Source organism: Sebastes umbrosus, chromosome 7 (assembly GCF_015220745.1).
Source record: "Sebastes umbrosus isolate fSebUmb1 chromosome 7, fSebUmb1.pri, whole genome shotgun sequence".
Classification (NCBI taxonomy): domain Eukaryota; kingdom Metazoa; phylum Chordata; class Actinopteri; order Perciformes; family Sebastidae; genus Sebastes; species Sebastes umbrosus.
In genome coordinates this window covers 14796054-14823696 of record NC_051275.1, presented here as the reverse complement: position 1 = coordinate 14823696, position 27643 = coordinate 14796054, and the positions used below count along the sequence as shown (strand labels likewise).

Genomic DNA, 27643 nt, shown 5'->3' with positions numbered 1-27643 from the left:
GAGTTTTGAACAGCTTATCCTCCAGCAGAAACTACGGCAGCGGGGGATGGGGTGTGTGCACTGCACCGTAGACACACACACACACACACACACACACACACACACACAAACAAAGTTGTGTACTTCTATCTTTTTGAGGACACTGATGGACATAATGCATTCCCAAGCCACTAAACCCTGACCTTAACTATCACAAGTAAATGCCTGACCCCAACCTTTACTCTTACCCTAACCTAAACCTAACTGTAACCTAAATCTTAAAACCAAGTCTGAACCCTCAAACAGGTCTTTGATGGTCTGTTTGAAGGTGAGGACCTGGCAAAATGTCCTCATTTTTCAAAAATGTCCTCACTCTGAAGGTCTAAAACTCATATTGGTCCCCACAAAGATAGCTGTACAAACACACACACACACACACACAGACACACCTGATGTATGTCGATAGCTACATGTTGCAAAATGACTTCTCTACCACGAAAGATTCATCACGTTACATGTCTGTCTGTCTGAGTCATTCCACTCAACCATAAATATGGTCATGTCTAGAAGGTAACAAACGCGTTGGGAAACTCTTGCAAGTTGGTTAAGGTTAGGCACTGATCTTGAATGCTTATGGTTAGTAAAGGTCATCTGGCTGTGAGTCTTGCTTGAGTTTTTGCAAATTTTTGCAGATTTCAGATCAGATTTAGCAATTTGTGAGTTACCTTCTAGACACAACCATACAATATGCATGTTGTGCAACAAACTGGCAACCAGTGCGAAGTGAATGCAACGGGATGGGGGAGGGAGAATGCAACATATAGTGGCCGAAAGAATATACTATTTATATATATTCAGTATATATATATATATATATATATATATATAAAATAATGGCAATAATAAATGACGATAGACTAATTCATAGACTGATTAACAAATGATTATGTAAATATTATTATGGTACTAGAATGCCTTTTGTAGAATTATTTTGGTGCCCCCTTCCCCATTATATTCGTTTTTGTATTCTTCTCAGGTTTCAGTAAAATAATATAACATTTTGGAATAAAAATACAAATGAGCAGTCCAAAACTGGAGGCCAGAATAGCAAATATTTCCACAGCAACACTGAACTTCCCAGGAGAGCTGACATATGCTGGGATGAAAGTGATCCAGACTGCAGAGAATATCAACATGCTGAAGGTGATGAATTTGGCTTCATTGAAATTATCAGGCAGATTCCGGGCCAGAAAAGCAAGAATGAAACATAACATGGCCAGAAGTCCTATGTACCCAAGTACAGCCCAAAAGCCTACATCTGAGCCCAGAGCACACTCTAAGATTATTTTGTCCTTGAATTGCTTAAAATTCTTAAATGGAAAAGGAGGAGAAATTGTTAACCAGAGGATACATATGATAACTTGTATGAGAGTGAAAGCCAGAACACTGAGCCTCTGCTGTACAGGCCCAAACCATTTCATCATATTACTACCTGGAAGTGTGGACCTAAAGGCCATTAACACCACTATAGTTTTCCCCAGAACACAAGAGATGCAAAGGACAAAGGTGATGCCAAAAGCTGTGTGTCGCAGCATGCAGGACCACTCAGAGGGCTGACCGATGAAGGTCAGAGAGCACAGGAAACACAGAGTCAAGGAGAAGAGCAGCAGAAAGCTCAGCTCAGAGTTGCTGGCTTTGACGAGAGGTGTGTGACGAAAGTGAAAGAAGACACATGACACCACCAGTGTTAAACTTGCTCCGAACAATGAGAAAGCAGCGAGGAGGGCGCCCATGGTTTCTCCATAAGATAGGAACTCAATCACCTTTGGAACACACTGGCTGTGATCTTCATTTGACCAGTACTCCAGTGGACACCGCAAACACTCGGCAGAATCTGAATGGAAAAATATGGAACGCTGAAATGTGCTATGAGAGCAGAGATCATATTAAAATAAGCCATGGCTGTACAGAGCTCAACATGAGATTTCCAGAAGTGAAAATCCCATTCATATTCTGAATCAAGGATTTTATTATTAACCACAATGTTGTAATCATCCAATGTAGACTTACCATGAGCTACGTAACGGATAATGTACAGGGAGCCGGTATGACTCCTACAAGGCGAAGCAGAGGGGTCTTGCATCGCCCTGCTTGGCATTGGGGTTTATTTCACAACAATGACCTGCTAGCTGTACATTATCCTGTTTATTACACAGCTACTTAATTAAGAAATTAATAATCTGACACAAAAACAGTCCGCCGGAGTCCGACATCAGAACTGCGTCCATAACAATGGTCTGTTAAACATAGCAACGCTCTGCTATAAAGAAATAACAGACCATAGAATGATTGACCAATCAGAATCAAGCTGTGTAATAAGAGATTGTGAATGATGGTAGGCTATATGCTCCTGTAGAAGCCACAAGTCCATATGACAAACTAGGGCTGTGAATCAATTAAAACATTTAATCATGATTAATCGCATGATTGTCCGTAGTTAATCGCGATTAATCGCAAATTAATCGCACATTTTTATTTGTTCAAAAATGTACATTAAAGGGAGATTTGTCAAGTATTTAATACTCTTATCAACATGGTCAGTGGGCAGATACACTTACTTTATGTAAATGTATGTGAATATTTATTATTGGAAATTAAATAACAACACAAAACAATGACCAATATAATCCAGAAACCCTCACAGGTACTGTATTTAACATAACAAATAGGTTAACTATGAGTCAGTGTGCTGACTTGATTATGACTTGCCCAAAACTGCATGTGATTATCATAAAGTGGGCATTTCTATAAAGGAGAGACTCCTGGGTACCCATAGAAGCCATTTTGATTCACATATCTTGAGGTCAGAGACAAGGGACCCCTTTGAAAATGGCCATAACAGTTTTTTCTCGCCAAAATTTTGCGGAAGTTTGGAGCATTAATAAGCCTCCTTCACGACAAGCTAGGATGGCATTACAATTTTCTAGTTTCATATGATACCAGTATATTCACTCTAGCTTTAAAACTGAGTCCGCTACAACCTGAAAATTGCAAGTTGTGTTAATGCATTAAAGAAATTAGTTGCGTTGAAATGAATTTGCGTGAAAGCATTATTAGCACGTTAACTATGACAGCCCTAGTACACAGTCTTGTACCTATGCCTTTTTTCAATTTTCAAATATTATTTTTGTTCTGAATCAAATATTTTATGGTTGCGATTCATCTCGTAGCTGGTTGCATTGGTTCCATTCTTAAAACTCTTTATATGAGGAATTTCTGAAATGTCAATGGAGTGAATGAACGGGAAATTCACTTCCCGAAACGGAGCTGTTCAAAAAATGGGCAGTCAGTGTTGACCTGTATTTAGAGACTGATAGAGATACTGGATAGAATATATTTTGTACAAATATGACATGATAAATTACAGACAGGAAAGTTTCTACTCACTGCTGGAGTTGCTGATCTCTCCATCTGCACAGGCGATGCAGGAGAAACAGCAGATGGGTTTGGCTTTAATCACAGCCTGCCGGAAACCTGGCAGACAACTCTCACTGCAGACAGACTGTGGCCTCTGTAACAACACCACAACTCATCAGTTGGTAATAGTTTGTTGCCCCTGTAATCCAAAAATTTAATTTACCTCCAAAACAATGCGGAATTGACCAATTTTTAATGATGGAAATGGCTAAGGGAACAGTTATCACTTTTAAAATCAACCCTCACAATTGTTATTGAATTATATAAGTATTATTATATAAGTATTTAATTTTTGTTTGATACCTTTGGGGATCCGGCAGCCCATGTTGTGTTTATTCCGTTCATAATAAACTGCTTTCCATTTGGTAGTGAGGCATCGTAGCTCCCTACAGCCACTAACACAGTATCTCCTGCTTGGTTTCTCTGCCAGTTCACCAGCTCATAAGTTGCTGCAGGGTCTCCGTTTTCATCAAAACCCACAGTTTCTCCTGACTGAAGGGTGAAATTCACATCTTGGAGGTGTTTCACAACCTACCAAAGGAGAACAATGGTGAATAACTTAAAGTACAGGGTTATGAGTTCAAATGATTTACTTAATTCTTGAAGGCGACCTTTAACCTGCTTTTGCTCTAAAAAATCTTTCCAGATACAGGACTGATTCACCGCTTCACCACTTTGTCCACATTTCAACATGTTATGTATGGCGTGAGCCACAGAATACACAGCCTTATACACATTGTTGGAAATCCTTAGCTCTGACACATCTGTGAAAGGATTGTTGATGTCCTCTAGTCTCTCAGAACCAGAGCACTGGGTCTGACCATGCGGGCTGGGTTGGAAACTGCAACCAAATATGGCTTCCCAGAACTCTCTCAGCAGATTATTTTGAGGGTCTTGATTTGGGTTAACCTGCAAAAGAAACTTTCTCAAGCCCGGGATCTTTGCTTTTCTGATGGTGAAGCCCAGAGACCCTGTCAGGATTCCAGAGTACCTCTTGTTGGCCAGATAACTTGCCGTAATCCAGGACTCGCTGCCCACCCACTGCAGCCCAGTTAAGTTCTTCTTCAGAGCTTCCTCTAGCAGCATTTCCGGCCCCTGGGAGAGGAAGGCAACTAAAACCTTTGCACTGCCGCTTTGGATCACTCTGACCACCCTGGCAATATGCCCACTGGAGTCAGTGCTTGAGATAGCCTCTGAGTACTCGATGCAGACCCCCTCCTGCCTTGCAGCAATGATAAATGTTTCCATGCCGTTGTTACCATAGTCATTGTCACTTCTAATTGCCCCAACCCATGTCCATCCAAAGTGTTTTACCAGTTTTGCCAAGGCTCTGCTCTGATAGTAGTCACTAGGGATGGTTCTGAAGAAGGAGGGGTACTCCTTTCTGTTACTCAAACAAGCACAAGTGGCAAAGTGACTGATCTAATGAAAAAGAAAAGGAGGAATACAAAAAAACACATTTATAACATTAGAGTATAGACTTTTGACTCAATTTGCTCTATCTGTGCAAACCCTGGCAACCTTAATCCTGACCTTATAGCCCTGAAATGAACCATACTACTACCAGAATTAAGTCTTTGTTGGTGGTCCCTTCATGCTAAGTTATAAAAAGGAACATGGTGAAATCAGTCAAAAAATGAACAGAAACACATACAGACAAATATTTACCATTGGTATTTGGAAAAGCCCTGCAATTCGTAGCATCGCAATGGTTGAGGAGGAATCAGAGGGTCCGATTATGGTATGAACAGATGACTGGCCGGAGCAGCTTTGACCTAAAGTCCTTTCCTGCCCATTTATTAGACCCATCACCACACTCGTTGAAGACTGTGTTGAACCACATTTGTCAAATACCTTATAACCAATTGAGATATTAGGCAGCAGAGAGCTGCTATTATTGATCTCCTGGATGGCAAAAATCATTGTTTGGGCATCTTGAAATGATTCCATACTTATCCTGAAAAGAGTGAGAACAGTTTTAACTAACATCTTTTCGACTTTTCTTCTGTGAAGTAAGAAAACAAATGAGAAGGAGACAACAAACAGTACCCGGAGCATATTAGAGGTTCTGGAGCATTTGTGAAGGAGGGCGGAGGCTGCAGTATTGAATCGTGGATGGTGAAAACTCCTCCAATAGTGATATCTCCTTCCTTAGATAACAGAGGAAACTCTGGGCTTCCCAGCATCTCACAGAGCGCCGTGTCTTCCTCTGCTCCAAAGGCTCCCACAAAAAGCACAAACAGTAACATGACATAGGCACAGTCACACATCTGGTACAAACAGGCACACACTAACCTGTATACGCTGTGATGAGTTCTTCTACCGCTGACCAACAGGTGCGCCTCCTGTCATGGGCAGAGCTTTATACTTCTGCAGATGGTCCTCTTATCGAATCACTGTATAATGATGTCATATTGCTTTGTTGTTCTTTCAGATGATTCTGTTTCTAAGACCATTTTGTCATTATTACTGTAAGTTAAATTGTAGGGGGGAGTGATGATGGGAACGCAGCATTTAAACATATTTTAGCTGCAAACTGAGGATATCAAGAACTTTGTTTTGAAGCTGAAGATTTTTTTTATTTGCCAAATCTACAACAATGAAAAGGGAAAAAAATAAAAAATAAAAGCTGGGAATCAAACTCAATAATCAGGAGAGGATTTTGAGAATCACTATAGAATAATTGTTATTCAGACAAATATGGTAAACAAATATTTGAATCATTTTTAAAATAATTCTTTAGTTACAACCGACACGCTTGAATAAGCTACTCTATCAGAAAGTAAGAACAAATACAAGCCAAGTAAACCTTTCTGTAGGCCTATAAGGCAAGAATGCTTAACTATACTTTTCTAAACAATATCCCGATCAAAAAGATTAAGTACAATTAGGCCTTTAAGCCAAGCATACTTAGTCTTTTCTATATACTTGTCAGTATGAGCCAAGTATACTTAGACTTTTCTGTATACTTGTCAGAATGAGCCAAGTATACTTATGTATACTTTTGTAAAGTATATTTCCGATAAGTATATAACAAGTAAACTTAAAGTTAACTCTCTTATTTTAAGTTTGAATGAAGTATACTAATAGCACACTTGAATAAACTTCTTTTTGGTAAGGGAATGCCTGGTCATGTAATGCTCCCAAAGGGAAACTTGGCCAACCGGCTCCTCAGCATCATAGTGCTGGCAGAACATGCAGATCGGTGCCTGTCTGAATCCATGCCTCCGGGTAAGGAAGGAGCCCCAGCAGTTTGAACAGTAATTCCCTCAAACAATATAAAATGAAGGTACATATCAGAGGGGATTTAGAAATGGGTAGCAGACTGAAACAGAGTTGGCAATTGTTGAAAAGACTAACCAAGACGGTTTTAGTGACTTTTATTTGTTTCTGTTGAGTTTGGAACAGCTTATCCACCAGCTGAAACTATGGCAGCGGGAGACGGGGTGTGTGCGCCGCACCATAGACACACACACAAACACACACACACAAATACACACACACAAACATACACACACACAGTTGTGTACTTCTATCTTTTTGAGGACACTGATGGACATAATGCATTCCCAAGCCACTTACCCTGACCTTAACCATCACAAGTAAATGCCTGACCCCAACCTTTACTCTTACCCTAACCTAAACATAACTCTAACCTAAACCTTAAAACCAAGTCTGAACCCTCAAACAGGTCTTTGAAGGTCTGTTTGAAGGTGAGGACCTGGCAAAATGTCCTCATTTTTCAAAAATGTCCTCACTCTGAAGGTCTAAAACTCAAATTGGTCCCCACAAAGATAGCTGTACAAGCACACACACACACACACACACACACACACACACACACACACAGACACACCTGATGTATGTCGATAGCTACATGTTGCAAAATGACTTCTCTACCACGAAAGATTCATCACGTTACATGTCTGTCTGTCTGAGTCATTCCACTCAACCATAAATATGGTCATGTCTAGAAGGTAACAAACGCGTTGGGAAACTCTTGCGAGTTGGTTAAGGTTAGGCACTGATCTTGAATGCTTATGGTTAGTATAGGTCATCTGGCTGCGAGTCTTGGGAGAGGTTTTGCAAATTTTTGCGGATTTCAGATCAGATTTAGCAATTTGTGAGTTACCTTCTAGACACAACCATACAATATGCATGTTGTGCAACAAACTGGCAACCAGTGCGAAGTGAATGCAATGGGATGGGGGAGGGAGAATGTGAGAATGCAACATCTAGTGGCTGAAAGAATATACTATTTATATATATTCAGTATATATATATATATATACATATATATATATATAATAATGGAAATAATAAATGACGATAGACTAATTCATAGACTGATTAACAAATGATTATGTAAAAATTATTATGGTACTAGAATGCTTTTTGTAGAATTATTTTGGTGCCCCCTTCCCCATTATATTAGTTTTTGTATTCTTCTCAGGTTTCAGTAAAATAATATAACATTTTGGAATAAAAATACAAATGAGCAGTCCAAAACTGGAGGCCAGAATAGCAAATATTTCCACAGCAACACTGAACTTCCCAGGAGAGCTGACATATGCTGGGATGAAAGTGATCCAGACTGCAGAGAATATCAACATGCTGAAGGTGATGAATTTGGCTTCATTGAAATTATCAGGCAGTTTCCGGGCCAGAAAAGCAAGAATGAAACATAACATGGCCAGAAGTCCTATGTATCCAAGTACAGCCCAAAAGCCTACATCTGAGCCCAGAGCACACTCTAAGATTATTTTGTCCTTGAATTGCTTAAAATTCTTAAATGGAAAAGGAGGAGAAATTGTTAACCAGAGGATACATATGATAACTTGTATGAGAGTGAAAGCCAGAACACTGAGCCTCTGCTGTACAGGCCCAAACCATTTCATCATATTACTACCTGGAAGTGTGGCCCTGAAGGCCATTAACACCACTATAGTTTTCCCCAGAACACAAGAGATGCAAAGGACAAAGGTGATGCCGAACGCTGTGTGTCGCAGCATGCAGGACCACTTAGAGGGCTGACCGATGAAGGTCAGAGAGCACAGGAAACACAGAGTCAAGGAGAAGAGCAGCAGAAAGCTCAGCTCAGAGTTGCTGGCTTTGACGAGAGGTGTGTGACGAAAGCGAAAGAAGACACATGACACCACCAGTGTTAAACTTGCTCCGAACAATGAGAAAGCAGCGAGGAGGGCGCCCATGGTTTCTCCATAAGATAGGAACTCAATCACCTTTGGAACACACTGGCTGTGATCTTCATTTGACCAGTACTCCAGTGGACACCGCAAACACTCGGCAGAATCTGAATGGAAAAATATGGAACGCTGAAATGTGCTATGAGAGCAGAGATCATATTAAAATAAGCCATGGCTGTACAGAGCTCAACATGAGATTTCCAGAAGTGAAAATCCCATTCATATTCTGAATCAAGGATTTTATTATTAACCACAATGTTGTAATCATCCAATGTAGACTTACCACGAGCTACGTAACGGATAATGTACAGGGAGCCGGTATGACTCCGACAGGGCGAAGCAGAGGGGTCTTGCATCGCCCTGCTTGGCATTGGGGTTTATTTCACAACAATGACCTGCTAGCTGTACATTATCCTGTTTATTACACAGCTACTTAATTAAGAAATTAATAATTTGACACAAAAACAGTCCGCCGGAGTCCGACATCAGAACTGCGTCCATAACAATGGTCTGTTAAACATAGCAACGCACTGCTATAAAGAAATAACAGACCATAGAATGATTGACCAATCAGAATCGAGCTGTGTAATAAGAGATTGTGAATGATGGTAGGCTATATGCTCCTGTAGAAGCTACAAGTCCATATGACAAACTAGGGCTGTGAATCGATTAAAACATTTAATCATGATTAATCGCATGATTGTCCGTAGTTAATCGCAATTAATCGCAAATTAATCGCACATTTTTATTTGTTCAAAAATGTACATTAAAGGGAGATTTGTCAAGTATTTAATATTCTTATCAACATGGTCAGTGGGCAGATACACTTACTTTATGTAAATGTATGTGAATATTTATTATTGAAAATCAAATAACAACACAAAACGATGACAAATATAATCCAGAAACCCTCACAGGTACTGTATCTAACATAACAAATAGGTTAACTATGAGTCAGTGTGCTGACTTGACTATGACTTGCCCAAAACTGCATGTGATTATCATAAAGTGGGCATTTCTATAAAGGAGAGACTCGTGGGTAACCATAGAAGCCATTTTGATTCACATATCTTGAGGTCAGAGACAAGGGACCCCTTTGAAAATGGCCATGACAATATTTTCTCGCCAAAATTTTGCAGAAGTTTGGAGCATTAATAAGCCTCCTTCACGACAAGCTAGGATGGCATTACGATTTTCTAGTTTCATATGATACCAGTATCTTCAGTCTAGCTTTAAAACTGAGTCCGCTACAACCTGAAAATTGCAAGTTGTGTTAATGCATTAAAGAAATTAGTTGCGTTGAAATGAATTTGCGTGAAAGCATTATTAGCACGTTAACTATGACAGCCCTAGTACACAGTCTTGTACCTATGCCTTTTTTCAATTTTCAAATATTATTTTTGTTCTGAATCAAATATTTTATGGTCGCGATTCATCTCGTAGCTGGTTGCATTGGTTCCATTCTTAAAACTCTTTATATGAGGAATTTCTGAAATGTCAATGGAGTGAATGAACGGGAAATTCACTTCCCGAAACGGAGCTGTTCAAAAAATGGGCAGTCAGTGTTGACCTGTATTTAGTGACTGATAGAAATACTGCACAGAATATATTTTGTACAAATATGACATGATAAATTACAGACAGGAAAGTTTCTACTCACTGCTGGAGTTGCTGATCTCTCCATCTGCACAGGCGATGCAGGAGAAACAGCAGATGGGTTTGCCTTTAATCACAGCCTGCCGGAAACCTGGCAGACAATTCTCACTGCAGACAGACTGTGGCCTCTGTAACAACACCACAACTCATCAGTTGTTCATAGTTTGTTGCCCCTGTAATCCAAAAATTTAATTTACCTCCAAAACAATACGGAATTGACCAATTTTTAATGATGGAAATGACTCAGGGAACAGTTATCACTTTTAAAATCAACCCTCACAATTGTTATTGAATTACATAAGTATTATTATATAAGTATTTAATTTTTGTTTGATACCTTTGGGGATCCGGCAGCCCATGTTGTGTTTATTCCGTTCATAATAAACTGCTTTCCATTCGGTAGTGAGGCATCGTAGCTCCCTACAGCCACTAACACAGTATCTCCTGCTTGGTTTCTCTGCCAGTTCACCAGCTCATAAGTTGCTGCAGGGTCTCCGTTTTCATCAAAACCCACAGTTTCTCCTGACTGAAGGGTGAAATTCACATCTTGGAGGTGTTTCACAACCTACCAAAGGAGATCAATGGTGAATAACTTAAAGTACAGGGTTATGAGTTCAAATGATTTACTTAATTCTTGAAGGCGACCTTTAACCTGCTTTGGCTCTAAAAAATCTTTCCAGATACAGGACTGATTCACCGCTTCACCACTTTGTCCACATTTCAACATGTTATGTATGGCGTGAGCCGCAGAATACACAGCCTTATACACATTGTTGGAAATCCTTAGCTCTGACACATCTGTGAAAGGATTGTTGATGTCCTCTAGTCTCTCAGAACCAGAGCACTGGGTCTGACCATGCAGGCTGGGTTGGAAACTGCAACCAAATGTGGCTTCCCAGAACTTCCTCAGCAGATTACTATGAGGGTCTTGATTTGGGTTAACCTGCAAAAGAAACTTTCTCAGGCCCGGGATCTTTGCTTTTCTGATGGTGAAGCCCAGAGACCCTGTGAGGATTCCAGAGTACCCCTTGGTGGCCAGATAGCTTGATGTAATCCAGGACTCGCTGCCCACCCACTGCAGCCCAGTTAAGTTCTGCTTCAGAGCTTCCTTAAGCAGCATTTCCGGCCCCCGGGAGAGGAAGGCAACTAAAACCTTTGCACTGCCGCTTTGGATCACTCTGACCACCCTGGCAATATTCCCACTGGAGTCAGTGCTTGAGATGACCTCTGAGTACTCGATGCAGACCCCCTCCTGCCTTGCAGCAATGATAAATGTTTCCATGCCGTTGTTACCATAGTCATTGTCACTTCTAACTGCCCCAACCCATGTCCAGCCAAAGTGCTTTACCAGTTTTGCCAAGGCTCTGCTCTGATAATAGTCACTAGGGATGGTTCTGAAGAAGGAGGGGTACTCCTTTCTGTTACTCAAACAAGCACAAGTGGCAAAGTGACTGATCTAATAGAAAAGAAAAGGTGCGATACAAAAAAACACATTTATAACATTAGAGTATAGACTTTTGACTCAATTTGCTCTATCTGTGCAAACCCTGGCAACCTTAATCCTGACCTTATAGCCCTGAAATGAAACATACTACTACCAGAATTAAGTCTTTGTTGGTGGTCCCTTCATGCTAAGTTATAAAAAGGAACATGGTGAAATCAGTCAAAAAATGAACAGAAACACATACAGACAAATATTTACCATTGGTATTTGGAAAAGCCCTGCAATTCGTAGCATCGCAATGGTTGAGGAGGAATCAGCGGGTCCGATTATGGTATGAACAGATGACTGGCCGGAGCAGCTTTGACCTAAAGTCCTTTCCTGCCCATTTATTAGACCCATTACCACACTCGTTGAAGACTGTGTTGATTCACAGTTGTCAAATACTTTATAACCAATTGAGATATTAGGCAGCAGAGAGCTGCTATTATTGATCTCCTGGATGGCAAAAATCATTGTTTGGGCATATCTAAATGATTCCATACTCATCCTGAAAAGAGTGAGAACAGTTTTAACTAACAGCTTTTCGACTTTTCTTCTGTTAAAAAAAAAAAACAAATGAGAAAGGAGACAACAAATAGTACCCAGAGCATATGAGAGGTTCTGGAGTATCTGTAAAGGAGGACGGAGGCTGCAGTATTGGATTGCGGATGGTGAAAACTCCTCCAATAGTGATATCTCCTTCCTTAGATAACAGAGGAAACTCTGGGCTTCCCAGCATCTCACAGAGCACCGTGTCTTCCTCTGCTCCAAAGGCTCCCACAAAAAGCACAAACAGTAACATGACATAGGCACAGTCACACATCTGGTACAAACAGGCACACACACTAACCTGTACGCTGTGATGAGCTCTTCTACCGCTGACCAACAGGTCCGCCTCCTGTCATGGGCAGAGCTTTATACTTCTGCAGATGGTCCTCTTATCGAATCACTGTATAATGATGTAATATTGCTTTGTTATTCTTTCAGATGATTCTGTTTCTAAGACCATTTTGTCATTATTACTGTGTTAAATTGTAGGGGGGAGTGATGATGGGAACGCAGCATTTAAACATATTTTAGCTGCAAACTGAGGATATCAAGAAGTTTGTTTTGAAGCTGAAGATTTTTTTTATTTGCCAAATCTACAACAATGAAAAGGGAAAGAAATAAAAAAATAAAAGCTGGGAATCAAACTCAATAATCAGGAGAGGATTTTGAGAATCACTATAGAATAATTGTTATTCAGACAAATATGGTGAACAAATATTTGAATCATTTTTAAAATAATTCTTTAGTTACAACCGACACACTTGAATAAGCTACTCTATCAGAAAGTAAGCACAAATACAAGACAAGTAAACCTTTCTGTAGGCCTATAAGGCAAGAATACTTAACTATACTTTTCTAAACAATATCCCGATCAAAAGATTAAGTACAATTAGGCCTTTAAGCCAAGCATACTTAGACTTTTCTGTATATTTGTCAGGATGAACCAAGTATACTTATGTATACTTTTGTAAAGTATATTTCTGATAAGTATATAACAGGTAAACTTAAAGTTAACTCTCTTATTTTAAGTTTGAATGAAGTATACTAATAGCACACTTGAATAAACTTCTTTTTGGTAAGGGAATGCCTGGTCATGTAATGCTCCCAAAGGGAAACTTGGCCAACCGGCTCTTCAGCATCATAGTGCTGGCAGAACATGCAGATCGGTGCCTGTCTGAATCCATGCCTCCGGGTAAGGAAGGAGCCCCAGCAGTTTGCACAGTAATTCCCTCAAACAATATAAAATGAAGGTACATATCAGAGGGGATTTAGAAATGGGTGGCAGACTGAAACAGAGTTGGCAATTGTTGAAAAGACTAACCAAGACGGTTTTAGTGACTTTTATTTGTTTCTGTTGAGTTTGGAACAGCTTATCCACCAGCTGAAACTACGGCAGCGGGAGACGGGGTGTGTGCGCCGCACCATAGACACACACACAAACACACACACACAAACATACACACACACACAGTTGTGTACTTCTATCTTTTTGAGGACACTGATGGACATAATGCATTCCCAAGCAACTTACCCTGACCTTAACCATCACAAGTAAATGCCTGACCCCAACCTTTACTCTTACCCTAACCTAAACATAACTCTAACCTAAACCTTAAAACCAAGTCTGAACCCTCAAACAGGTCTTTGATGGTCTGTTTTAAGGTGAGGACCTGGCAAAATGTCCTCATTTTTCAAAAATGTCCTCACTCTGAAGGTCTAAAACTCAAATTGGTCCCCACAAAGATAGCTGTACAAGCACACACACACACACACACACACACACACACACAGACACACACAGACACACCTGATGTATGTCTATAGCTACATGTTGCAAAATGACTTCTCTACCACGAAAGATTCATCACGTTACATGTCTGTCTGTCTGAGTCATTCCACTCAACCATAAATATGGTCATGTCTAGAAGGTAACAAACGCGTTGGGAAACTCTTGCAAGTTGGTTAAGGTTAGGCACTGATCTTGAATGCTTATGGTTAGTATAGGTCGTCTGGCTGTGAGTCTTGCTTGAGTTTTTGCAAATTTTTGCGGATTTCAGATCAGATTTAGCAATTTGTGAGTTACCTTCTAGACACAACCATACAATATGCATGTTGTGCAACAAACTGGCAACCTGTGCGAAGTGAATGCAATGGGATGGGGGAGGGAGAATGCAACATATAGTGGCCAAAAGAATATACTATTTATATATATTCAGTATATATATATATATATATATATATATATATATAATAATGGCAATAATAAATGACGATAGACTAATTCATAGACTGATTAACAAATGATTATGTAAAAATTATTATGGTACTAGAATGCCTTTTGTAGAATTATTTTGGTGCCCCCTTCCCCATTATATTAATTTTTGTATTCTTCTCAGGTTTCAGTAAAATAATATAACATTTTGGAATAAAAATACAAATGAGCAGTCCAAAACTAGAGGCCAGAATAGCAAATATTTCCACAGCAACACTGAACTTCCCAGGAGAGCTGACATATGCTGGGATGAAAGTGATCCAGACTGCAGAGAATATCAACATGCTGAAGGTGATGAATTTGGCTTCATTGAAATTATCAGGCAGTTTCCGGGCCAGAAAAGCAAGAATGAAACATAACATGGCCAGAAGTCCTATGTATCCAAGTACAGCCCAAAAGCCTACAACTGAGCCCAGAGCACACTCTAAGATTATTTTGTCCTTGAATTGCTTAAAATTCTTAAATGGAAAAGGAGGAGAAATTGTTAACCAGAGGATACATATGATAACTTGTATGAGAGTGAAAGCCAGAACACTGAGCCTCTGCTGTGCAGGCCCAAACCATTTCATCATATTACTACCTGGAAGTGTGGACCTAAAGGCCATTAACACCACTATAGTTTTCCCCAGAACACAAGAGATGCAAAGGACAAAGGTGATGCCAAAAGCTGTGTGTCGCAGCATGCAGGACCACTCAGAGGGCTGACCGATGAAGGTCAGAGAGCACAGGAAACACAGAGTCAAGGAGAAGAGCAGCAGAAAGCTCAGCTCAGAGTTGCTGGCTTTGACGAGAGGTGTGTGACGAAAGTGAAAGAAGACACATGACACCACCAGTGTTAAACCTGCTCCGAACAATGAGAAAGCAGCGAGGAGGGCGCTCATGGTTTCTCCATAAGATAGGAACTCAATCACCTTTGGAACACACTGGCTGTGATCTTCATTTGACCAGTACTCCAGTGGACACCGCAAACACTCGGCAGAATCTGAATGGAAAAATATGGAACGCTGAAATGTGCTATGAGAGCAGAGATCATATTAAAATAAGCCATGGCTGTACAGAGCTCAACATAAGGTTTCCAGAAGTGAAAATCCCATTCATATTCTAAATCAAGGATTTTATTATTAACCACAATGTTGTAATCATCCAAGGTAGACTTACCACGAGCTACGTAACGGATAATGTACAGGGAGCCGGTATAACTCCGACAGGGCGAAGCAGAGGGGTCTTGCATCGCCCTGCTTGGCATTGGGGTTTATTTCACAACAATGACCTGCTAGCTGTACATTATCCTGTTTATTTCACAGCTACTTAATTAAGAAATTAATAATTTGACACAAAAACAGTCCGCCGGAGTCCGACATCAGAACTGCGTCCATAACAATGGTCTGTTAAACATAGCAACGCTCTGCTATAAAGAAATAACAGACCATAGAATGATTGACCAATCAGAATCAAGCTGTGTAATAAGAGATTGTGAATGATGGTAGGCTATATGCTCCTGTAGAAGCTACAAGTCCATATGACAAACTAGGGCTGTGAATCAATTAAAACATTTAATCATGATTAATCGCATGATTGTCCGTAGTTAATCGCGATTAATCGCAAATTAATCGCACATTTTTATTTGTTCAAAAATGTACATTAAAGAGAGATTTGTCAAGTATTTAATACTCTTATCAACATGGTCAGTGGGCAGTTACACTTCCTTTATGCAAATGTATGTGAATATTTATTTTTGGAAATCAAATAACAACACAAAACGATGACAAATATAATCCAGAAACCCTCACAGGTACTGCATTTAACATAACAAATAGGTTAACTATGAGTCAGTGTGCTGACTTGACTATGACTTGCCAAAAACTGCATGTGATTATCATAAAGTGGGCATTTCTATAAAGGAGAGACTCCTGGGTACCCATAGAAGCCATTTTGATTCACATATCTTGAGGTCAGAGACAAGGGACCCCTTTGAAAATGGCCATAACAGTTTTTTCTCGCCAAAATTTTGCGGAAGTTTGGAGCATTAATAAGCCTCCTTCACGACAAGCTAGGATGGCATTACAATTTTCTAGTTTCATATGATACCAGTATCTTCAGTCTAGCTTTAAAACTGAGTCTGCTACAACCTGAAAATTGCAAGTTGTGTTAATGCATTAAAGAAATTAGTTGCATTGAAATGAATTTGCGTGAAAGCATTATTAGCACGTTAACTATGACAGCCCTAGTACACAGTCTTGTACCTATGCCTTTTTTCAATTTTCAAATATTATTTTTGTTCTGAATCAAATATTTTATGGTTGCGATTCATCTTGTAGCTGGTTGCATTGGTTCTATTCTTAAAACTCTTAAAACTCTTTCTGAAATGTCAATGGAGTGAATGAACGGGAAATTCACTTCCCGAAACGGAGCTGTTCAAAAAATGGGCAGTCAGTGTTGACCTGTATTTAGAGACTGATAGAGATACTGGATAGAATATATTTTGTACAAATATGACATGATAAATTACTGACAGTAAAGTTTCTACTCACTGCTGGAGTTGCTGATCTCTCCATCTGCACAGGCGATGCAGGAGAAACAGCAGATGGGTTTGCCTTTAATCACAGCCTGCCGGAAACCTGGCAGACAATTCTCACTGCAGACAGACTGTGGCCTCTGTAACAACACCACAACTCATCAGTTGTTCATAGTTTGTTGCCCCTGTAATCCAAAAATTTAATTTACCTCCAAAACAATGCGGAATTGACCAATTTTTAATGATGGAAATGGCTCAGGGAACAGTTATCACTTTTAAAATCAACCCTCACAATTGTTATTGAATTATATAAGTATTATATAAGTATTTAATTTTTGTTTGATACCTTTGGGGATCCGGCAGCCCATGTTGTGTTTATTCTGTTCATAATAAACTGCTTTCCATTTGGTAGTGAGGCATCGTAGCTCCCTACAGCCACTAACACAGTATCTCCTGCTTGGTTTCTCTGCCAGTTCACTAGCTCATAAGTTGCTGCAGGGTCTCCGTTTTCATCAAAACCCACAGTTTCTCCTGACTGAAGGGTGAAATTCACATCTTGGAGGTGTTTCACAACCTACCAAAGGAGAACAATGGTGAATAACTTAAAGTACAGGGTTATGAGTTCAAATTATTTACTTAATTCTTGAAGGCGACCTTTAACCTGTTTTGGCTCTAAAAAATCTTTCCAGATGCAGGACTGATTCACCGCTTCACCACTTGGTCCACATTTCAACATGTTATGTATGGCGTGAGCCGCAGAATACACAGCCTTATACACATTGTTGGATATCCTTAGCTCTGACACATCTGTGAAAGGATTGTTGATGTCCTCTAGTCTCTCAGAACCAGAGCACTGGGTCTGACCATGCAGGCTGGGTTGGAAACTGCAACCAAACGTGGCTTCCCAGAACTTCCTCAGCAGATTATTTTGAGGGTCTTGATTTGGGTTAACCTGCAAAAGAAACTTTCTCAGGCCCGGGATCTTTGCTTTTCTGATGGTGAAGCCCAGAGATCCTGTCAGGATTCCAGAGTACCTCTTGTTGGCCAGATAACTTGCCGTAATCCAGGACTCGCTGCCCACCCACTGCAGCCCAGTTAAGTTCTTCTTCAGAGCTTCCTCCAGCAGCATTTCCGGCCCCTGGGAGAGGAAGGCAACTAAAACCTTTGCACTGCCGCTTTGGATCACTCTGACCACCCTGGCAATATGCCCACTGGAGTCAGTGCTTGAGATAGCCTCTGAGTACTCGATGCAGACCCCCTCCTGCCTTGCAGCAATGATAAATGTTTCCATGCCGTTGTTACCATAGTCATTGTCACTTCTAATTGCCCCAACCCATGTCCATCCAAAGTGTTTTACCAGTTTTGCCAAGGCTCTGCTCTGATAGTAGTCACTAGGGATGGTTCTGAAGAAGGAGGGGTACTCCTTTCTGTTACTCAAACAAGCACAAGTGGCAAAGTGACTGATCTAATGAAAAAGAAAAGGAGGAATACAAAAAAACACATTTATAACATTAGAGTATAGACTTTTGACTCAATTTGCTCTATCTGTGCAAACCCTGGAAACCTTAATCCTGACCTTATAGCCCTGAAATGAACCATACTACTACCAGAATTAAGTCTTTGTTGGTGGTCCCTTCATGCTAAGTTATAAAAAGGAACATGGTGAAATCAGTCAAAAAAATGAACAGAAACACATACAGACAAATATTTACCATTGGTATTTGGAAAAGCCCTGCAATTCGTAGCATCGCAATGGTTGAGGAGGAATCAGAGGGTCCGATTATGGTATGAACAGATGACTGGCCGGAGCAGCTTTGACCTAAAGTCCTTTCCTGCCCATTTATTAGACCCATCACCACACTCGTTGAAGACTGTGTTGAACCACATTTGTCAAATACCTTATAACCAATTGAGATATTAGGCAGCAGAGAGCTGCTATTATTGATCTCCTGGATGGCAAAAATCATTGTTTGGGCATATTGAAATGATTCCATACTTATCCTGAAAAGAGTGAGAACAGTTTTAACTAACATCTTTTCGACTTTTCTTCTGTGAAGTAACAAAACAAATGAGAAGGAGACAACAAACAGTACCCGGAGCATATTAGAGGTTCTGGAGCATCTGTGAAGGAGGACGGAGGCTGCAGTATTGGATCGTGGATGGTGAAAACTCCTCCAATAGTGATATCTCCTTCCTTAGATAACAGAGGAAACTCTGGGCTACCCAGCATCTCACAGAGCGCCGTGTCTTCCTCTGCTCCAAAGGCTCCCACAAAAAGCACAAACAGTAACATGACATAGGCACAGTCACACATCTGGTACAAACAGGCACACACTAACCTGTATACGCTGTGATGAGTTGGTCTACTGCTGACCAACAGGTGCGCCTCCTGTCATGGGCAGAGCTTTATACTTCTGCAGATGGTCCTCTTATCGAATCACTGTATAATGATGTCATATTGCTTTGTTGTTCTTTCAGATGATTCTGTTTTAAGACCATTTTGTCATTATTACTGTAAGTTAAATTGTAGGGGGGAGTGATGATGGGAACGCAGCATTTAAACATATTTTAGCTGCAAACTGAGGATATCAAGAACTTTGTTTTGAAGCTGAAGATTTTTTTTATTTGTCAAATCTACAACAATGAAAAGGGAAAAAAATAAATAAATAAAAGCTGGGAATCAAACTCAATAATCAGGAGAGGATTTTGAGAATCACTATAGAATAATTGTTATTCAGACAAATATGGTGAACAAATATTTGAATCATTTTTAAAATAATTCTTTAGTTACAACCGACACGCTTGAATAAGCTACTCTATCAGAAAGTAAGCACAAATACAAGACAAGTAAACCTTTCTGTAGGCCTATAAGGTAAGAATGCTTAACTATACTTTTCTAAACAATATCCCGGTCAAAAGATTAAGTACAATTAGGCCTTTAAGCCAAGCATATATATATTTGTCAGGATGAGCCAAGTATACTTATGTATACTTTTGTAAAGTATATTTCTGATAAGTATATAACAAGTAAACTTAAAGTTAACTCTCTTATTTTAAGTTTGAATGAAGTATACTAATAGCACACTTGAATAAACTTCTTTTTGGTAAGGGAATGCCTGGTCATGTAATGCTCCCAAAGGGAAACTTGGCCAACCGGCTCCTCTGCATCATAGTGCTGGCAGAACATGCAGATCGGTGCCTGTCTAAATCCATGCCACTGGGTAAGCAAGGAGCCCCAGCAGTTTGCACAGTAATTCCCTCAAACAATATAAAATGAAGGTACATATCAGGGGGATTTAGAAACTCTAACCTAAACCTTAAAACCAAGTCTTAACCCTCAAACAGGCCTTTGAAGGTCTGCTTGAAGGTGAGGACCTGGCAAAATATCCTCATTTTTCAAAAATGTCCTCACTCTGAAGGTCTAAAACTCATATTGGTCCCCACAAAGATAGCTGTACAAGCACACACACTCACTCACACACACAAACACACGCACATGCACACACACACACACACACGCACACACACGCAGACACACGCACACACACACACACACACACACACACACACACACACACACACACACACACACACACACACACACACACGCATACACACGCACACACACACACACACACAAACACACACACACACACACACACACACACACACACACACACACACACACACACACACACACACACACGCACACGCACGCACACACGCACACACACACACACACACACACACACACACACACAGACACCTGATGTAGGCCTATAGCTACATGTTGAAAAATGACTTCTCTACCACGAAAGATTCATCAAGTTACATGTCTGTCTGTCTGAGTCATTCCACTCAACCATAAATATGGTCATGTCTGGAAGGTAACACACGCGTTGGGAAACTCTTGCAAGTTGGTTAAGGTTAGGCACTGATCTTGAATGCTTATGGTTAGTAAAGGTCATCTGGCTGCGAGTCTTGCGAGAGTTTTTGCAATTTTTTGCAGATTTCAGATCAGATTTAGCAATTTGTGAGTTACCTTTTAGACACATCCATACAATATGCAGGTTGTGCAACAAACTGGCAACCATTTGTTGTGAAGTGAATGCAATGGGATGAAGGAGGGATAATATGAGAATGCAACATCTAGTGGCTGAATGAATATACAGTATATATATAAATATATATATGTATAAAATAATGGCAATAATAAATGACGATAGACTAATTGACAGTCTGATTAACAAATGATTATGTAACCATTATTATGGTACTAAAATGCCTTTCACAGAATTATTTTGGTGCCCCCTTCCCCATCATATTCTTTTTTGTATTCTTCTCAGGTTTCAGTAGAATAATATAACATTTTGGAATAAAAATACAAATGAGCAGTCCAAAACTGGAGGCCAGAATAGCAAATATCTCCACAGCAACACTGAACTTCCCAGGAGAGCTGACATACGCTGGGATGAAAGTGATCCAGACTGCAGAGAATATCAACATGCTGAAAGTGATAAATTTGGCTTCATTGAAATTATCAGGCAGTTTCCGGGCTAGAAAAGCAAGAATGAAACATAACATGGCCAGAAGTCCTATGTATCCAAGTACAGCCCAGAAGCCTACAGCTGAGCCCAGAGCACACTCTAAGATTATTTTGTCCTTGAATTCCTTAAAATTCTTAAAGGGAAAAGGAGGAGAAATTGTTAACCAGAGGATACATATGATAACTTGTATAAGAGTGAAAGCCAGAACACTGAGCCTCTGCTGTACAGGCCCAAACCATTTCATCATATTACTACCTGGAAATGTGGACCTAAAGGCCATTAACACCACTATAGTTTTCCCAAGAACACAAGAGATGCAAAGGACAAAGGTGATGCCGAACGCTGTGTGTCGCAGCATGCAGGACCACTCAGAGGGCCGGCCGATGAAGGTCAGAGAGCACAGGAAACACAGAGTCAAAGAGAAGAGCAGCAGGAAGCTCAGTTCAGAGTTGTTGGCCCTGACAATAGGAGTTTTTCTGTATCTGAAGAAAATGAATGCCACAACAGCTGTGAGGCATGTTCCAAATAAGGACGCTGCAGTGAGCAGCGCTCCCATGATCTCTTCATATGATAGAAACTCTGCCTCTTTCTTCACACAGGCATCTCTTCTCTCATTTGACCAGAACTCAGGGTGGCATCGCACACAGGTGATAGAATCTGAAAAATAATATTAAAGCAGGTTATATTCTTGTTCAGTACATTTCAATACATACACACTACATGAGTACCAGATAATAAATTGACAGCCTTATGACAGTTGTATGGTAAACGTATAGTATGTAAGTACAAGATACAGTATAAAGAGCTATTATTTACACATTTTTCTTTGTCTTGTTTAATTTCTTTAATGTTCTTCTCGACTGGTAGAGAACATTTCAAGTTTAATGGGTTGAACTTAACTCAATTAACTCTAAGCCATCTACACCATTCAGTTTAGGTATGTTATGCTAAGAAAAATGCACTATTTGTCACTGTGTCTTTAAATAGCATGCCTTTTCAGTCCGCATTCTTACAGGAAGTTAGCAACAAAAAAAGTCATGCCAGACATGAGGACTCTGTTTGGTCTAATTGCCAAAGGCAGGCATATTTTCTTCAACATATCATAGTTTCAGAGGCCTTAATGAACAGAATCATATAACTTGATACAAAAAAGGTGCAAAAAAAACTATAAGAACATGCTTTAACAAACAGTTCAGTTGTCCTTTCATGGTAAAGGTAGTAAAGCTGATGATGTAATTCAAATTTACCATTTTCTACAAAATAAAAAAAAAACAGGTGATCATTGCTAAATAATATGATACTTTTAAGGCTATTCCATTATTTTGTATTCTGAAATATTGTATTATTATGATTATTATTATTATTATTAATAATACTACTACTACTACTAATAATAATAATAATTATTATTATTATTATTTTTATTATAATTATATCTGCATGTTTTTTCATCATTTCTGACATGTTCTCTAAGTAGCTTACTGTAAAAAGGCCTGTGTTAAATATCTAGAATAAATATATGGAATAATATTAGTAATGGTAATACAACTAATTATATGGCAACAAACAGACATATGTTGCTATACTAACCTATTACTAGCATAATAACAGCACATAGTTTGTATTTTTATTTTACCATGAAGCAACATCTGAATCATTTGGTAAGGGCCTACATTTAAAAAAAAAAAAAAACGTTGATTATTTTTATTGTTGCTCCAAGGACATAAAAAATGCAAAGATATATTTTGTCCCATTATTTTTTTCTAAGTGATGACATTGAAGGGTTATATACAATTTTAAATGTCAATTTTCAATGCTGCTGTACAAACACCACAAAATTCACACTTAATGCATTCATTTCAGAGAGAGAGAGAGAGAGAGATGTCACATGAGACCAAAACTATCTGCATGCTCAGATACCACTAGGAGTTGAGAAAATACTGTAGACTTGTTTGTAATATGAGCGAGCTGACCCTTTAATGACCACTTTTTTAAATTAACTTTTTTACCAATATAATATTGCTACACCTGTAATGTTGCTTATTTCTCCCTCTGCACATCTTAAACAGTCATAGCAGCAGACAGGCTTTCCTTTCTGGAGAACCTTGCGAGTTCCTGGAGGACACTTCTTGCTGCAAACTGACAAAGGCACCTGCATGAACAAAACAACTATGAGAAGAAATGTATGGGCATTCACTTTGACAAGGCCTTGTCTTTGCAAGCCTCTATCGTACATTTGATGCAACAAAACCAAACAGTATTATGTCACATTAACTAATCACATATATGCTTATAACCAGTGATGGAAAGTAACTAAGCACATTTACTCAAGTACTGTACTTAAGTACAATTTTTAGGTATTTGTACTTTACTTGAGTATACCATTTTCTGCTACTTTATACTTCTACTCCACTACATCTCAGAGGAAAGTATTGTACTTTTTACTCCACTACATTTATTTGACAATATTAGTTACTTTGCAGATTGATAATATTAAATATAATCAACATATAAATTATGTTGTAATAATAGATCAAGATAAATCTTTATTGATCTCTGAGGTAAATTCACAAATTACCCAGCAGTATATAATTAAAGTAATTAAAGGTGAGCTTATATATAATATAATAGTATATATTATTCAGCATTATGATTACTTTTACCTTTGGTACTTTATATTTTAATGCTAATATATTTCTACTTTTACTGAGGTAAGATTCTGGACTTATAGAATATTTCCACACTATGTTATTATTTTTTTTTTTTACTGCAGTACTTCTTCCACTTCTTATTATAACATAGATGCTAATTATCAGTTAAAGTGACCACATTGCATCTTACCTGTTTTGAGTTCTGTGCCCAAATGAAAGACTTATTTTGCAGATTTAGCTGTTTGTCTGCAGGTAAAGATGCATCATAAAGACCAACTGTGACAAAGTCCACAATGCCATTTTCTGTTGGCTGCCAGTTTATAATTTCATACTTTGCTGCTGGGTCTCCATTCTCATTAAAGTAGACCTCGTCTCCTTCCTTTGTTTTGAACTGAATCTTTTTTATGTGCTGTAAAATCTAAGTCAATATAAATTGAATTAATACATTGTAAATCAATGTAAATCATTATCAAACAAACATTTTATAGGCCTATTGGTTCAACAGACTGCAACAGTTTATTTTTCAAAATTCAAACAATTTTCCTTGTTAATGTGACTCAAAAAACTCACCGTAAATGGATCTAGCTGCACCTTGTTGTCACATGTTTTGTTACAGCTCAGAATGTTATGAAGTGCGTGGGCCACAGCATACACTCCTTTATAGATATTGTTAAAGATAGGCATGAACGACATATCTGTGAAGCTGTTTTGCACTCCAGTCAGATCTTCATCGCCAGTACATTTTCTCTGATTCCCTTCTGAAGACTTTGACTGGTTGAATTTACAGCTGAACAATGTCTCCCAAAACTCTGTGAACATGTCATTACTAGATGAACTGAGTGGCTTCACATCCAACATGAACTCTCTCATGCCACTGACATGTGCTTTGGGGATGGACAGGCCTATGGCACCATCCAAAATGTGATGCCTATCCATGGCTGCAATTTGGGGATCAAAGATCCAGGCCTCACTGCCTACCCACTGGTACCCAGTCAAGTTGTGGTGAGACAACTCATGTAGTAACACATCCATATCCATGTGGGAGAGGAAAGTGAAAATCACCTTGGCAGTGGAAGCCTTGATAATATCAATTATCTTTTGTATTTTGTCTGGTGGATCTGTTCTAAAGAAAGATACTGAGTACTCCAGACAGATGCCCAGCTGATGGGCGGTTTCTATGAATGTGGCCATGCCATTATTGCCGTAATCAGCATTTGATCTAATAGCTCCAACCCAAGTCCAACCAAAGTGCTTGACCAACTGGGCCAGGGCTCTGCTCTGGTAGTAGTCACTGGGTATTGTTCTGAGGAAGGATGGGTACTTGGTTTCATCACTGAGACAAGCACACGTAGCAAAGTGGCTGATCTAAAAGAAAAAAAAAAAAAAATAACCTAAATTTCAAGATAAAGATGTGAAATATAAAACATTCATACAGCCAACTCCAATTATTTAAAACCCATTTTGCTATGACCAGCTGGAAGAAGTAAAGATTAATAATACCCACCATTGGGATATGAAAAGGTCCGATGACAGTAGCTATAGCCATGCAAGGAGAGGAAGAGGTCTCTCCCATAATGGCCTGCACTTGGGCAAGTTTTGTACATGGTGCCTCGGAGGGTGCAGATGCCACTTCATTACCATTAGCCAAGGCCAGTGCTACCCTCACACTTTTGGCCACGGAGCCACAGGTATCGTAGATCTTATAGCCCAGAGAGATGCCAGGCAGTAGGTCTGTGCTGTTATTAATCTCCTCTATGGAAAAGAGCATCGCCTGGGTAAACTGGAATTCTCTGAAATTCAAACTAGATGCATACAGTTATAAATATTTGGTATCTGTTTGTGAAATAGAAACAATAGCATAGTAAATGGAAATATTTGATGGTATTAATACACACAACAGGGAATATTTATCATTTTATATACTCAGTTTGACTTCCTCTTAAATATTTTGAATCTAAACAGATTTATAATTTACCTGGTGCATTGCAGTGGCTGTGGTTTGTGCATGTAGGTATCCTCTCTGTTTTTCCAGCTGCTGTGTAAAGAGAAGATTCCCCCCAACATAATATCCCCATCCTTAGATAGCTGGGGGTTCTCAGGATTCCCTCTCTGCCTGCACACAGGCTCCTCGGCCTGAGAGAAAGATGCCACCAGCAACAGCTGTAAGAGTGCCCATCCCTGCTCTGGCCACCTCTGTGTGGATGGCATACCGTCTGAGAGAGCTAAACCACTGGGTGGCATCACATGTACCTTAATTCAAATTCAAAGCTTGCACTGGTATTTATACATGTTGGAGCAGCATGGACAATAATAATAGAAAGTAAGGTTTTATGTCTGTGGAGTTACAAGGTTGGGCAAGAGGAGGGAGGTGCCCAAACAGAAAAAGGGTCTGGGGCCTTAGCAAGAATGGCAAGTATGAAAGCTTCCACCACCAAATGTCATGGGCTCTGTTGGTCCTTGTGTGCTCTCTATGATTGACACCAAGCAGTCACCAGCCTTGCCTGCCATTTTCTTGGTATGATTATGGAATTACCAACGAACCCTTACCAAATGAATACAAAGGCTTCTTGAAATCCCCCCCTGCTTCTGGAAATGGGACCCTGAATTTATCCATGAAGTAACATTCTTCAGGTGCCATTTTTTTGCAAGCACAATTTCAGATCCGGTTTCTCCTGAACCCATCACTCCAGCCTCTTCTGCAACTCACTTAGCTAACCTCCAGCCTGCAATCTGGCCTGCCTGAAGATCTGGCAGGGCATCGGCGGAGACAGCGAACTGAAGATCTGGCTCGGCGTCAGTGGTGATGGCCAATTGGATGACAGAGATTCGTGGCAGGTGGTCTATGGCACAGGGCAGCGCAGGCTCTGTGGTGCTGGGCAACCGAGGCACCAAGTAGCTGCGCAGCAAAGAAAAACAGCCTGTCTGCCCTGATCCTGTATGTCCTGATCCTGAATGTCCTGAACACTATGAGCCATTAATGGACCTGTTGAGGAGCCACCCTGTTTTACGGCAGCCATCTCTCATTGGGTCTCACCTTGCCATTTTCGGGGGTCCCTAAAAGAAGGTATGGACAATGCTATCTCCATGGACCTAAGCCACAATCTCTCCATGTAGCCTACCCCCTGGCAACTGCAGTAGTTAACCACGAGGTACTGGGAATCACTGTTTTAGACAATAGTATACTTCCAACTTTGTGGCACTAGTTAGCTCTTCCGTGCCCTTCAACATGACAATGTTGTCCTGCATACGGCCAGGTCCATGAAAATGGGAGTTTGGTATGGAAGAATCGGACTGGCCTCCACAGAGCCCT

The 27643-nt window shown here is 39.8% G+C and overlaps 4 protein-coding genes across 4 annotated transcripts; all 4 read right to left on the bottom strand.

The window, feature by feature from the left end:
* Nucleotides 1-965: 965 nt before the first annotated feature.
* Nucleotides 966-5751, bottom strand: LOC119490851 (extracellular calcium-sensing receptor-like). Its single transcript, XM_037774362.1, has 6 exons — nt 5506-5751; nt 5125-5413; nt 4075-4878; nt 3760-3987; nt 3427-3550; nt 966-1873 (listed from the first exon to the last, which is right to left on the bottom strand). Exons 1-6 carry the CDS (start codon nt 5724-5726, stop codon nt 966-968), a joined length of 2574 nt encoding a protein of 857 aa, XP_037630290.1. The 5' UTR covers nt 5727-5751.
* A 2108-nt stretch (nt 5752-7859) lies between these two features.
* Nucleotides 7860-12622, bottom strand: LOC119491600 (extracellular calcium-sensing receptor-like). Its single transcript, XM_037775744.1, has 6 exons — nt 12402-12622; nt 12019-12307; nt 10969-11772; nt 10654-10881; nt 10321-10444; nt 7860-8767 (listed from the first exon to the last, which is right to left on the bottom strand). Exons 1-6 carry the CDS (start codon nt 12620-12622, stop codon nt 7860-7862), a joined length of 2574 nt encoding a protein of 857 aa, XP_037631672.1.
* A 2072-nt stretch (nt 12623-14694) lies between these two features.
* LOC119490852 (extracellular calcium-sensing receptor-like) lies at nt 14695-19428 on the bottom strand. The gene is made up of 6 exons (XM_037774363.1): nt 19229-19428; nt 18848-19136; nt 17797-18600; nt 17482-17709; nt 17152-17275; nt 14695-15602 (listed from the first exon to the last, which is right to left on the bottom strand). Exons 1-6 carry the CDS (start codon nt 19426-19428, stop codon nt 14695-14697), a joined length of 2553 nt encoding a protein of 850 aa, XP_037630291.1.
* Nucleotides 19429-21412: 1984 nt separating this feature from the next.
* LOC119491676 (extracellular calcium-sensing receptor-like) lies at nt 21413-26355 on the bottom strand. Its single transcript, XM_037775856.1, has 6 exons — nt 26309-26355; nt 25838-26135; nt 24904-25698; nt 24524-24751; nt 23711-23834; nt 21413-22339 (listed from the first exon to the last, which is right to left on the bottom strand). Exons 1-6 carry the CDS (start codon nt 26338-26340, stop codon nt 21432-21434), a joined length of 2385 nt encoding a protein of 794 aa, XP_037631784.1. The 5' UTR covers nt 26341-26355; the 3' UTR covers nt 21413-21431.
* Nucleotides 26356-27643: the final 1288 nt, after the last annotated feature.

What these genes read in the sequence shown, in the direction of transcription:
- LOC119490851 (XM_037774362.1), bottom strand. Translation starts at nt 5,726, where the DNA reads ATGTGTGACTGTGCCTATGTCATGTTACTGTTTGTGCTTTTTGTGGGA. An exon ending in GGCTTTTCCAAATACCAATG is followed by an intron (nt 4,879 to 5,124) that starts GTAAATATTTGT and finishes CTTTTTCATTAG; the next exon opens with ATCAGTCACTTTGCCACTTG. An exon ending in ATTTTTTAGAGCAAAAGCAG is followed by an intron (nt 3,988 to 4,074) that starts GTTAAAGGTCGC and finishes CTCCTTTGGTAG; the next exon opens with GTTGTGAAACACCTCCAAGA.
- LOC119491600 (XM_037775744.1), bottom strand. Translation starts at nt 12,622, where the DNA reads ATGTGTGACTGTGCCTATGTCATGTTACTGTTTGTGCTTTTTGTGGGA. An exon ending in GAACCTCTCATATGCTCTGG is followed by an intron (nt 12,308 to 12,401) that starts GTACTATTTGTT and finishes CACTCTTTTCAG; the next exon opens with GATGAGTATGGAATCATTTA. An exon ending in ATTTTTTAGAGCCAAAGCAG is followed by an intron (nt 10,882 to 10,968) that starts GTTAAAGGTCGC and finishes CTCCTTTGGTAG; the next exon opens with GTTGTGAAACACCTCCAAGA.
- LOC119490852 (XM_037774363.1), bottom strand. Translation starts at nt 19,428, where the DNA reads ATGTTACTGTTTGTGCTTTTTGTGGGAGCCTTTGGAGCAGAGGAAGAC. An exon ending in GGGCTGCCGGATCCCCAAAG is followed by an intron (nt 17,276 to 17,481) that starts GTATCAAACAAA and finishes GTGTTGTTACAG; the next exon opens with AGGCCACAGTCTGTCTGCAG. An exon ending in AGAGATCAGCAACTCCAGCA is followed by an intron (nt 15,603 to 17,151) that starts GTGAGTAGAAAC and finishes TTTTCCATTCAG; the next exon opens with ATTCTGCCGAGTGTTTGCGG.
- LOC119491676 (XM_037775856.1), bottom strand. Translation starts at nt 26,340, where the DNA reads ATGCACAAACCACAGCCACTGCAATGCACCAG. An exon ending in GACCTTTTCATATCCCAATG is followed by an intron (nt 25,699 to 25,837) that starts GTGGGTATTATT and finishes TTTTTCTTTTAG; the next exon opens with ATCAGCCACTTTGCTACGTG. An exon ending in TGCAGCTAGATCCATTTACG is followed by an intron (nt 24,752 to 24,903) that starts GTGAGTTTTTTG and finishes ATATTGACTTAG; the next exon opens with ATTTTACAGCACATAAAAAA.